This window comes from Stylophora pistillata, chromosome 11, assembly GCF_964205215.1.
Source record: "Stylophora pistillata chromosome 11, jaStyPist1.2, whole genome shotgun sequence".
NCBI lineage: Eukaryota > Metazoa > Cnidaria > Anthozoa > Scleractinia > Pocilloporidae > Stylophora > Stylophora pistillata.
The window spans coordinates 24,819,753-24,833,382 of record NC_142529.1 but is presented as its reverse complement, the minus strand read 5'-3'; the positions used below and the strand labels follow the sequence as shown (position 1 = coordinate 24,833,382).

General features: G+C 37.8%; 1 protein-coding gene across 2 annotated transcripts; it reads left to right on the top strand.

Annotated features, from left to right (window-relative positions):
* The first annotated feature begins 5,183 nt into the window (after positions 1-5,183).
* LOC111339872 (uncharacterized) lies at positions 5,184-11,033 on the top strand. 2 transcript variants are annotated; one of them, XM_088738197.1, is made up of 4 exons: positions 5,184-5,262; positions 5,352-5,460; positions 8,558-8,902; positions 9,228-11,032. In XM_088738197.1, exons 3-4 carry the CDS (start codon positions 8,564-8,566, stop codon positions 10,005-10,007), a joined length of 1,119 nt encoding a protein of 372 aa, XP_088594323.1. In that variant the 5' UTR covers positions 5,184-5,262; positions 5,352-5,460; positions 8,558-8,563; the 3' UTR covers positions 10,008-11,032. The 2 variants fall into 2 exon arrangements, with proteins under 2 accessions (XP_088594323.1, XP_088594322.1); XM_088738196.1 differs by lacking the exons at positions 5,184-5,262; positions 5,352-5,460 and having other exon boundaries at positions 7,854-8,902; positions 9,228-11,033.
* Positions 11,034-13,630: the final 2,597 nt, after the last annotated feature.

The following is a 13,630-nucleotide window of genomic DNA, read 5'->3' as shown; positions in this document are numbered from 1 at the left end:
ATTTCTTGGAAATTTTCTCATCCTTATTGCCCTTCACAAGGATTCTTCCCTCCATCCACCGTCCGAACTCCTGTCTTGTTGTCTAGCAACGACTTTTCTGTTGATTGGTGTTGTTACCCAGTCTCTCAAAGCTAGTCATTGGATGTTTGCGGTTCACGAACACTGGGATCTTTGTTAACACGTAAGGGACGCTATCAACATTACAAGCTACGCAATATGTTCAGTGTCTTTGTTGACGTTGATGGCCATAAGTGTGGACAGACTTCTCGCCCTTTTGTTGGAGTTGAGATACAAATAAAGTGTAACTTTGAAGGGCACATATATCATTACAGCTACCTTTTAGATTTCATCGGTCGTTTCTGCTTTATCTTCCACTTGAAATCCTCGAATAACCGGTTTGTATGGTATCAGTTAAGTGTAATTTAAGTTTACCTTTCGCAATCAAGTTCCAGTTTCACATATACAGGGATTTTCTCACGTATCATCAAATAATTATACAACAGATGTTTTTATCTTCACAATAGTTATCAGCTCTTCTCAAAATTCTTTTTTGAATTGAATTACCAGACAGATGGACACCTTTTGTGATACACACCATAAATTTTGTTTGCTGGATGCAAGGAACACCCACAAACTTCAAAATAGGGTTTTAATGTGTTGATGTATGGTAGCCTCGACAGACAGTTTGTTCACCCATTTTTAAAAACGAACACTAGAATACTTTGAGAAAGTCTTCATGCCGATGCTATCCGATTGCACTGCTTCCTCAAAAGAAGGAAAATCGTTTCTTCAGCTACAGAATGCTTGCGACAACAGGTTCAAATTCAACAGAGAGTGCAACACAGTTATGCTCATCCACTTTGGTGACTGGATTAGGGAATTTCTCAATTTATCCCTTAGAAGCGAACATATCCTTTTCGTCACAGCATCTCTTGGAAATTCTCTCATCCTCGTTGCCTTCTACAAGGAATCTTCCTTACATCGCCATTCCAGGATTACGGGTAGGAGACGTTAATTTCGCTCGCACGAGATTACTGTGTGGTGGATGTCCTCCCTGGGGTGGGATGGTGGGTACACACGTACACGTTTTAACGAGCACTCCGGAGCTCCTTGGTATTACGTGTATAAATAAAGTATTAAGTATTAAGTATTATTAAGTATTATATATATCCAAACTCTTGTATCGTTGACTGGCAACAACTGATTTGTTGGTCGGTCTTCTTGCCCAGCCTGTCACAGCTACTTATTGGATGTCCATGATTTACGAATACTGGGGTCTTGGTCGATATGCAGGGGAAGCCGCCTCCATGGCAAGCGTTGCATTCTGTGGAGTGTCTTTGTTGACAATGACGGCCATAAGCGTGGACAGACTTCTCGCGCTGTTGTTGAGGCTAAGATACAAAAAATATTGTAACTTTGAAGCGTACATATATCATTGCAGCTATCGTTTGGATTGTATCTGATGTCGCAGCATTATTTTTCGTTATACATATTCGAATAAACCGTTGGTGCGTTAAAACAGTTATACCGTCGTACTCAGTGATCTCAATCGTTTCATACACAAAGATTTTTTGCGCTTTCCGTCGTCATCAGGCTCAAGTACAAGATGGAGTTGAACAACAGCTAGGCGGGCTAACCAAATGCATTGATTAAGGGGCGATACAAAAAGGCAGTGTACAGTGCACTGTGGGTGCATGCATGCAGTTAGCATTAATTGTTTGTTATGCACCAAAAATTCTCATGTTGTTTTCTTATGTCTCGCAGTACAGATTATTAATTCTTTGCATGTTTTTGTAGTTCATAAAATTGCGACAATTTTAGTGTATTTTAACTCCACCTTGAACCTGTTCCTTTTCTTCTGGAAGAACAGAGAAGTGAGAAAAGCAGCGAGGCAGAAAATCAGAAAAGCACTTTGGTTTTCAACATGATGGACTTATATCATAAATGCTTATAAATTCACAGTTTACTGAATAAAACTGCAATCACAAGTGCTGAGGAATTGGACAGGCCATGGAATGAAATTGAAATAATCATGCATTCATCTTTGAAGTATAACTGGCCTTAATTCATTCTAAGGAAGCCGTGATGGCTGGGCTCAAGTGGAATCGTCGGTTTGAGAGCAGACTTAACAGTAAAGTTTATAACTTGCGTGGGCCAATCTTGTATAGTGTATTATTTAATTTCAATTTACTTTGAAATTATTAAAAGGCAGAAAGATATACTACGAGTTTCATACAGGTTTACAGGGGTGGATCCAGGAATTTTTGATTGGGGGGTCCAAACTTTGGTTCAGAAAGGACTGTTAGACTCTTTTGAGGCAAATTACTTCTTCCCAACACCCCCCACAACCCTCCCACCAGTCGCCGTTGCACGTTATAATTCCTTGGCCGCTGACCGTTTGCTTGGATTCATTAATTAAAAAAATCAGCCAGTTAAAAAGTGATATACGATCCTTTCGATGTAAGAATTTCAGTCTCAAAGTCAGTAAGCGTCAGGCCTGATAGAGGGGGGGGGGGGGGGAATCCGGACCCCCGGACCCTCCCCCTGGATCCGCCACTGGTTTATACGATTTTAACAGCAATTTTCAATGCTTTGAAACACCGAAAAAGATAGATAAATAAAGTCATGTAAACAAACAACTTCACACAAACAACTTCATACAAACAAAACCTTCGATTTATTGTATTGTCTAACATTTCCTAACCATCTGTAAAATGACGAAAAAACGTCATGTTGAATATTCAATAATTTAATAGGAAAGGTTTCTAGTATTTCATTTTATAACTCGAAATTGTTCATCGATCTAAGATAATTTTCCGTCACCAATCGATCGATTCTTCATTCGCGTTTTCGAGGGGAAAAAATATATTTGACCCATGCAATCACTAGCAGGAAAAATTACAGCTTGTCTAAAACTGAATAATTCAGAATTGAACTGTTTCTGATATTGCCGCCAATTAACATAAGAAAGGAAGTTATTAACTCGTTCCTGTAGACTAAACGTTGCTTCTGGCTAATTAAAAGCGAACGATTAACAATAATCAAACGAAACTAGTTTTTTTTTTAGAGAGGAATATGTTTCAGTTTTGAAAGAGAAAGGTAAATAAAGAGTGGCAGATATATATTATCGAAGCTGGGAAAACGAATAAAAATGAATCGAAGTTGTATGACTTGATTTACTTACGTAATATTTTTGCACCTATCGAACTTCCTTTTTCAATCCTAGTCGGCCGCAAAATGAAGAAAAAAATCCAAAGACGAATTTTTTTCATTTTGAATTAACTTTTTTTTAAATAAAATAGCATTTATTGAGTTCAGATATTTTTTTGTGTTTTATACGTTCGCAGATAGGACGGTTTTTAATTTTATCTCAGCGGTATTTCTGCGAAATATAAAATTTTGCTGAAGTTTTATGGATGCGGGTCGGAGATCATTGATGTTTTGAAGAAAAAAATTTCCCTCCGGTTCATTATGATTTAAATATCTGATGGAAACGAGCTGATATCTAGGATAAAGGCTAATAGTTTCGAAAGAAACTGTTTGGGGCTGCGTCGGTAGGAGTAACAAAATAATTTGGATATATCAACAAAGTTGAAGTGGTAAATTGGCCACCGTAACGATTACAAAAGCTGACGTTTCGAGCGTTAGCCCTTCGTCGGAGCGAATAGTCTATTCGTCTATTCGCTCCGACGAAGGGCTAACGCTCGAAACGTCAGCTTTTGTAATCGTTACGGTGGCCAATTTACCACTTCAACTTTGTTGATATATCCAAATTATTTAAAAAAAGGTGTTCAACAAAACCTACTCGGCAGCTGGGTTTTCAGGCTTTGTCAGTCTTGGACAAGTTGTCAACTCGTTCAAAAGAAACTAAGGGTTATATTCTTTAAAAGAAGAAGTAAAAAAAACCCAATCATAGGGCATTTTGTTTCTGACAGGAAACTTTTGTTCTTCAGCTTCACCTATGACAAACGAGACTTATTTTCATCTCTTTATGTTTCAGATTTGCATTTTTTGAATTTGACACGGTTTGTATCCTTGAAAATACTTACTCTTGTTGAGTTGATGATGGATCGTCTATAGAACGGGGATCATCAGGATTTGTATCTGAATATGAGCATTCAATATTTTCATCCAAAGTCGATCGGCCTTTAAGATCTAAGTTGTAATTTGATATATTTTGTTTTGTTATCAAGATAACTTCCTGTAGCCGGACGGGTCCATTTTCTCAGTTATTGTCTGAATAAAATATAAAAAAATAACTGTTAAATTTCTAAAGTTGTGCACAAGCTAGGTTTCGTTGTCTTCCATCTCTCGTGACAATCTCTGACGTTAATGATGTATTTTTAAACCCTTTCTCATTATAACCTTTCCTTTTTCTTTTTTCCCCGTATTAAGGCTTCGTTTTATGACGCATGAGACTAAGTTTGGTCTTCTCGTCACGTTTTAGATTTACATTTCTCCGATTTGATTAGCTTTATCCTTAAGAAAAATATTCATAAACACACCACGTCTCTGCGAAGTCGATTTTGAATTTGATCACACACCCGGCTTACTCTGATTTCTCCCTTTTAACTATCGTGCATTTTCTTTCAAATCAGGGATGAGAATCTTGTGTTACATCAAGATAACGAAATGTTTTTATTCAAAAGAAAAGGTTAAGAACGAGATCAAACATGATCAAAATGAAATGAGAGGAAAAACTATGATGAAAAGCGCCGAGATGCATTGTGTAAAATGTTCCTAAAATTCTAATTGTATGGCTGTGTAAATTCTATAGCATAGAAAAGTTTCCCTTCTAAGAGTTCCGCACGAATGTAGGACTCGTTTGCTTTGTCGTGTTACAAGTTTTCTCTCGTAGATGCTTTCCTAACAGTTCATGACAATAATTGTTCCGATGAAACAAGCAAAAGTGTAAACATCAATTTCTTGATTTTAACTTTTTAGAAATAAATTACACCAACTGCAACCAACTGTTTGTTTTCAATTTATTTTATAGGATAATAAAGAGCTTTCTCTTTTGAACTCACAGCATGCTGGGGCTAATTGAAGCATTACTGTAAAAAAGAAAAAAGAAATCAGCATTGTTTGAGAGTTGAGCGTCAATCACGATTTAAATTCCATATCCTTTCAAATGGAATTATTCAGCTTCCATTTCCATTTCATAAACACCTGCCTTAAGGAGATATAAATATCGTATGTCAGTTTGGGGACGGAAATAACACATATTTTACGAAAGTTTGGTGGTAAAAGAGTTTTTTGACGGTAAGCAGTTTTGTTTGTCATTATGGACACGAAGAACAACAGGGAAATCGCATTTGTTGTTTTTTTGATATGAGTTACGTTTCTATCAGGTGCCATCTGAGGGAGTAGTAACCTTCCCATTGGCGGATATTGAAACTAATTCTTTGCGCTGTGCGGAAAGATATTTCGTTGGCTTGTTGTGAAAGCCGAATAATTCGGGTAAGTTTTAATTATAAAATTCGATCAAGGTTTCGCGCCTCAATTAAGTGAAAAAAAGAAATTCGTTCAGTACTTCAATGTTAGAAAAAAAGCGCAGGTTAAAAGTATCACGCATTAAAAAAAAAAAAAAAAAAAAGAAAAGAAAAACATTTGGAGATGCGTTCCCGAGTGCTATTGGAAAGATAAAACTTTACCCAAAGATATATTATAAAGAATTATTTTATACGAGTATCTGAATTTTGGACCAGTGCTCAGAAAACTTTCATTTGTGAATCGTAGACAGAGTAAAGATTATTCAAAAGGTATTGTTTTTATCGGGAGTGTTCTGATAAAGACGACTTAACTTTTATGAAAGAAAGCATACGGGCTGTCCTCGCGCGCGCTTTCTTTTTCACGCCCGCCTTTCTCCAGCTCGTTTGTTACTTTTTATTGCCTGTTGAATCATATGTAATGAAAGCTACAAAATATTTGATGCACAAAGCGGTATAGCGCAAAATGAGAAATATACATTTCGCGCGTCTTGCTTGTATCAGTGCAACAGCTAAATTTATTCTCTCGACCGCCTGCTCATGATAGGTCTTTCTTTTTATTTAGTTGCCCCGCATATGATTCTTGACAGTCGATCGCGAGGAGAAGAAAATTGCCATGGCTGCATTTAGAACCTTTATTCAAGAAATCCTACCTTTTAACAACCGAGTTTGAGGCCCGTACTGTGAGTTACGGACTGAAATTTTTTCGCTCGAATTTATGACCCAATTGCAAACAGGGTAAATCGAGGTTCCGTACCTTACAATTTCGAACAAGAAAACGAGGTTAATGAGATCTTTTATCACATCTTTCGGAAAAATATAAGATGGAAAGTTTCAACTCGAACAATCCTTTGCATTCAACGGCCGTATAGTGATCGAAATACAGCAACGCAATTACTAACTCGGAGAGACATAATACAGATGATCATGGCCCGCATGTTATAAAAAATATGTAAACTTGACTTTGTAAACAAAGCTTTTATCCCCCATGTTAAACTACTTTTACATGGGAAAGCTTTCTTCACATTTTCGTGAAGTTCCTCGTTTGCTTTCCTATGACAAGTTCTTCCTTGTCTAGAAACTGCCGTGTATCAAACGTGGTTGACAATTCTTTTTCAATCTAATGCAGCGTATAAATTTTTCCTAACTTGTATAGTCGCCCAGGTAACACTGCTGGGTTTAAAAGCAACTTTATGGTAGATTATTGGCTGCCTTTTAAAAGTGTTTTGAAACGTTCAAAACCGATGTTAAGTTTAAGATGGGACCCTACCATTGCAAAAAAAAGATACTGTAGAAAGTCTAGAAATAAAGACATAAAGAATGTGACAGTAGTTTCCTAACAGAAGTTGTCACTTCTTGACACTTTAATCTTCAGGGCCGAGTTGTTCAAAGCTAAGTTAAAACAGTCCATGATCAGATCTAAAAGCTTTAAAAGAAAATTCAGTTTCATTGTTTTTGTCTACAATTCGATGATTGGATACTCTAAAAGAATAGGGAAAATTATCCGCCAAAGGCTCTTGAATAGAGAATTTAATAGAGGTCATTTGTTACTGCTAATCGGCCTTTGAACAACTACTTTTCCCAGGCGGTAATTAACATGTAACTTCGCCCTGCAATATCCATACATTACTCAACAAACAAGTAAAGAAAATATTTAAACATGTCAGGTAGAATATGTTATATTAATCTAACACCAAATTCTCGTAACTAATATACAAGAAATGTGAAGCAGCCAAAGAGGAGAATTATAAATCTTGATCTCAGATTTTGCATTGGGAATGAATTTAAAGAGTTAAAGGACTTTGTGTCACTTAACGACGTAGTTAAAAGTTTTCGATTTGTCTGCTAAAAAGTGAACTAAGTGGTTCCCACTTCTAATGGCCTGACAAGACGTTGGCATTAAGCATTGAATTGGATAAAAAATAATTACTTAACAATGGTGTACGCGGGTTTAATTTCCTTCCTTGCCGCATATTTTCCCTTCAACTGTTTTGCTCGGCCATGTCGATAGATAAAAATATTGACGTGACAAGTTCTTCTACAGCAACTACAACTTTCCTTGTAGAGAGCGAGATTCCCCAGAGTAGATGACCTGTTAATAGTACTTTTTTAAAAAATTACCAATGAACTGTAAAGTCGGAACATTCTGAGAAAATCATGCATCAGCAAGTTGTCCTAGACAATTTTTCTGTTCTAATATATATATAGCGAACATGTTTTCGTGTACAACAACGAAAATGTACTAAACGCAAAGTTATTTCTAGAAAAAAATTGCTTTGGTCTTCTTTTCAGCGGATGCGCGATTAATCATCTTAAAAGAAACTGAAGTAGTGAGCGGGATTGTTTTAATCACGTGACTCATTAATTCTAAGGAAGACATTTTTTAAACTAACCTGAAGCTTTATTCTTCAAGAATGACTAATGATTGCCTCTTATATTGGGTTCCGTGATCGGTAACGACGTTTTCATTTATGTCTTTTGTTTCACAATTTTGTAATAGACGTTTTTTCACTGGGCGCTAATGATCAATACTCACTAAAACCTGAGAGAGATACTTGTAGGTTCAGGAAATCGCCAAAGTAATCTTGAATTTTGTAGTTATATTAGTTTATTATATTCGGTTAAAATTCGGTGGCTACAAAAATTCTTAAAAGGAATCGCACTTTAAAGGCACACTTTTATCACAAACTTGCTAACCTGCTTCAATATTTTCTCCAAAAATTTGTAAGGTGTGTTTTTAGTAAGTTATGTTTTAACATTTTCTTTAAGCGCTATAGAAACATATGACGTATAATACACAAAGAGTTAGCATTCATTTGGTGTGGAAATTCGTTGTTAAGTTTCTGCTTAGTCAGAGCTCCTTAGTTTTCCTTTTTGCTTCGTCCTGAAAAAAGATGCCATCCCAATGTCATATTGTCTCAACAGATACCTGATAATAATTTTTTTCGCCAATAGACGCTATTGATTGTTTATTTGGGTCCAGTCCTATTAAAAACGGACTGATAAGGAGTTCTCATTTAATATTTCTTTGAACAAGCACGAAAACCTTTTCAATGAATTCATTTCAGAGTGAGATGGATTTATATTTTAAATTTCTATGGTTCAACTATGGGACACCTTTACTGCTAATCGCTCCAATTACTACAGCGAGCAACCGGATGGAAACACCGCTGATCTACATTGACAACATTTTCCTGGAGAACTTTAGCATGAAAAATCATACAATTCAGACTGAAAGCGTGCAGGACCCCTGGGAATGTTTCCGTCACTGCGCCAAACACTGTGACTGCGTTGCGTTCCAAGTCCGTGAAAAAATATGTGAGCTTTTGGACACGGACGTCAATGGAGTCATTGGAAATCTAGAGAAAATACCTGGAACGGTTTTATATCATATGAAGCAAAATGGTGCGAGGGTAGGTTTGTGCCCTTGTAGAGTGGTTTGCGAATAAAATTCGTTAAAAAATGAATCGCAACAGATAGTTGAAACAGGAGCCAACAAGGACTTTAAGTATCTACACGAATGATATCTCGAAAGCGGGAAAGCGTAATTTACCAAGTTACGATTGGCTGAAAGGCCAACGATTATAGCGGGGACGAATCGTTTCGAAAACTTCGCCTTGTATGAAATAAGGAATTTCTCTGAGAGTATTTTTCAATGCAGCACTCATTTTTTTAAAAGGAAAATGAAGAAGAATGACTCTTAACTTTCGATTTATTTCTGCTTGTGTTCGTTTTCAGGAAAATGGTAGATGCCTGAATGGCTGCTGTCAACCAAATCCTTGCCTTAATGGAGGCACATGCGCAGAGAGCTGCAGTGACATCAGGGAACAGTACACCTGCGCATGTCCACAGCATTACCAGGGAAAGAGATGTCAGATCTTCCATCCAAGAGTCAAATCATGCCAATCTTACTTGAAGCTAAAACCAGAGTCTAAGTCAGGCGTATATTACCTTAATGACACGGTTCAGAGTTATTGTGATTTTGACTCTGAACCCGGAAAAATCTGGACTCTCATCGAGTCGTTCTCTCTAGAAAATAAGGCATTTTACAGACAACAACCTTTTTACGTCAACGTTCCGAGAAACGAAACAATATTTAACTGGAATGATTATCGAGTGTCCTACCAAGCAATGGTCAACATCCGGGACAACTCAACGCACTGGCGCGTGACGTGTAATTTCCCGTCAGGTCTTAATTTCACTGACTACGCACGCGCGAATCTGCAGGATACGGACATCCTAGCATTTGTCAATCAAGATAGCTGTCAGAAGTACGAGTACATTTCGGTTCGTGGAAGAAGTTGTACGAATTGCTTAGGGATGCTTGTGCAGCGAGATACCGAACATATGCATACGGATTCGTACTGGAGCGGAAGAAATGGTTGTTCTTGGGATCCAAGTGCAGGTGCCCTGAAGGACGAAGATAATTTTGGATATTATGACGTTACCAATACTCAACACAAGTGCACTGAAAGTTCTCTTTCCACCACGCAATGGTGGCTCGGTGCGACGCTCTAAATCTGAGCCAACAATGCGATCAGCACTGGTTGTATAGGTCAGCGTAAGGAGGGTGAAAAACAACACAGCGGTCCAACTTTAGGCACGCCCAACTGGATCAATATTGACCAGCCGTATGGCTTTATGAGAAAACCAGAGTCACTTTTATTCCTCCCTTACCCTAAAAAAAAAAAGGTGCCTGCGTTTTCGTACACATTTACTTTCTAGCTTCTATAGTTTTTAAATCCTGTAAGATAATCCACTTCTGAAAGCTTGAAAGCACAGTGTTAGGCCGTCAAATTGGAACACCTGACATCAAACTCCTCACTTGGAGACCTCTGATGGTGACTTTTGCTCATGTTGTTGAGAAGGGTCGCTGCGAGTGACATCGGTCTGTCTGTGGAGAGGATTGTGCGGAAAATGACGAGTGTCCTAGCCAGTCCTTTTGGCTTTTGTAACCTGCTCCACTGACTAAAGAACACGACTTTCTGCTGTAGGACTTCGCTCGTCACCACAGTCACACGATGAGAATGAAAAAGAATGATTTTAATGTCTTTATATCCGAATATTTAAATGTGATTTTAAAACCCTTAATTTTTTTAGTTTAAGAGCAAACTTTTCGTACTGAATAACAATAAAGTCGAATGCGTCTTGCTTGGCAACCGAGAGCAGGATAGATAGGTACATTTTTTGTTTATTTGTCGAAATAAAACAGAGGTGAGGAAAAATTATAAGGCGCTTGTCAGGATTCGAGGGACTGTTCTTCCTACATTTTACCAACTTAACTGGCCAGTGTTTTGGCTTTGAAGTTAGCCTAATTCACACAAGAGAGGTTTACCGGTTTCGCAGTTTTTATATAAATTTTCTGGTTGTTTAAATATTAGCCTCAAAGTAAATAATGCAAATGGGTCGAAATTAGATCTGGTCACTTATTAGGTCAATAATACAGCATGGCTAATCACACTCAAGAAGTTTCCACGAAAGTGAAATACTAGGAATAAAATTAAATGATGAGAATGTTTTTGTCACGGATAAAATAGCTCGAGTTCCACTGTCGTCTTTACATTCAGACAGACAGACAGACAGACATCTATATTTATACAGGATAGCCCCTTCAGTGTAGTAAACACTGGTATCAACGGGGGTCCTGTTACCCACGCAACCCACCCCAGGGGAGGACATCCATCACACAGTAATCTCGTGCGTGGGAAATTAACGTCTCCTGCCCCTAACCCTGCAGGAGACGGGACCTCCATTTATTCGTCCCTATCCGAGAAGACTAGAATATCTAACCAATTCTTGATGTTAAAGAAAGGAAGCATATTCTTCTCAGTTAATTTTAAGACCCTGAGTGTTGGTCCGGCCGGTATTGAACTCTCGACCTCCCGCACAGCAGTCCGGCGCTCTCCCAATTGAGCTAACCAGCATTCTCGAGTAAAGCGTCGTTTGAACCACATGAAAAATGTCCTTATCGTGTAAGTCGGAAGAGGAGCACAATTCACCCAGCGGGGAAGCCCTGGAAGAAGTTAATGAATACATTAAAGAGACTTTTAGTATTCTGAAGAAAGAGACGAACAAAGTCCGCAAGGAGAAGGAAGCTTTTGACGAGGTGGCGAAAAAGCTTGAGCACATCTACTTCTCAAAGATGCTTAAACTTGAAGTCGGCGGCCACCGTTTCGATACCAGTTTGGAGACCATGAGTAAAGATCCAGGTACTTTTCAGCAGAAATTTTAACGAAATCATTTGACATTTCAATGGAAATATCGAGGTATAAAATCTAATAATAGAAAGATATGCAGTTGAATTACTTTCACTTTCGGCGGTTTGAGAGAGGAACCTTGATTTCAAACTACAAGTTTTGAGGCTGAAGAAAAGGTCCTGTTTGAGAATAAAATAGTTTCTGACGCTTTTTCATATACTCTTATTTAGTTCAGAATCTCTTTCCTTTGCCCTTCAGTAAAAGTGTTCTTGACTTTGCGTTAATTTGACTTTGCGTTAAATTGCGTTAAAAACTATGGAAAACAACAAAACTCCCGGCACGGATGGGCTAACGCCTGAATTCTACCGCTACTTTTGGAACTTGCTCGGTTCATTTATGGTAAATAGCTTTAATTACGCTTTTCGAAACGGTACTCTCTCCATCTCTCAGCGCCAAGGAATTATTTCCTTAATTCCGAAGAAGAAAAAGAATACCGAATATTTAAAAAATTGGCGACCTGTATCTTTATTGAATGTAGACTATAAAATCGCAACGAAGACCATCGCTCTGCGTTTGGAGAAGATCTTGCCGAATTTAATTCATCCTTGCCAATCTGGGTATGTTAAAGGAAGGTTCATTGGGGAAAGTATCAGGTTAATAGCAGATACAATGCATTTCACAAAAGAGAAGAATATTCCAGGGGTAGCCGTATTTTTAGATTTCGAGAAAGCGTTTGATTCGATTGAGTGGAATTTTATTCATAAATGCCTCGAAACGTTTAATTTCGGTCTTGATCTCCGACAGTGGATAAAAGTGTTCTATACAGATATCTCTAGTTGTGTTTTGAATAACGGGTACGCCTCAAAACATTTTCATCTAGAACGCGGAGTGCGTCAAGGTTGCCCACTTTCCGGCACATTATTCATTATTGCTATTGAGCTACTCGCGCAAAGTATTAGATGCTCAAAAGAAATAAAAGGTATCACAATAGATGAACATAAAGAGGTCAAACTTTCGCAATATGCAGACGACACAACTGTACTTCTGTCTGATGTTCAATCAGTGTCAAAGTTATTTGATTTATTATCACTTTTCGAAAGGTGCTCTGGTCTAAAACTAAATCAAACAAAATCTGAAATGCTATGGCTTGGCTCTGTAAGCCACAGAAAAGATTCTATACTTGATCTTCAAATGAGCGGTGAGCCAGTTTACGCGCTTGGAGTGCATTTTACATATGACCTAGAAATGTCTGAAAAGAAAAATTTTTTGGACAAATTAGATTCTTTAAAGAAAACATTGAACATGTGGTCCCAAAGAGACCTTTCCATCGTTGGTAGGATAAATATAATTAAAACATTGGCACTTTCAAAACTTGTTTTTATCTGCAGCGTCATGTGTACCCCTAAAGACTTCAGTAAAGAAGTAAACAGGATCGTGTTCGACTTTATTTGGAATCACAAACCCGCCAAAATAAAAAAGACTACCCTTTTCAAGCAAAAAACAGCTGGTGGCTTGGACATGAGGGATTTTTCTCTCTTTGATAAAGCACTAAAGTTAAACTGGGTAAAACGGTTATGCTCTAACTCGGATGCTCCATGGCAGTACATACCAAAATCCCTCCTAGCCGATGTTGGCGGTACAGAACTGTTTAAATGTAACTATAATTATAATCTCCTTGACCTAGACAACCATCTTCCTCCTTTCTACAGAGAAATCATTTTTTACTGGCAGGAAATTGCAACGACCACACCTAAAAATAAAACTGAGGTTCTCTCACAGCCAATCTGGAATAATCGATTTTTAACGGTGAATAAGAAAACGGTATTCTTTCCTCATTGGCATCAAGCTGGAATAAAACAAATCTCGGACCTTTTTGACTCCTGTGAGGGTCAATTCCTTTCATTTAATTCTTTTCGCAATAAATTCAATGTAAAATGTAACTTT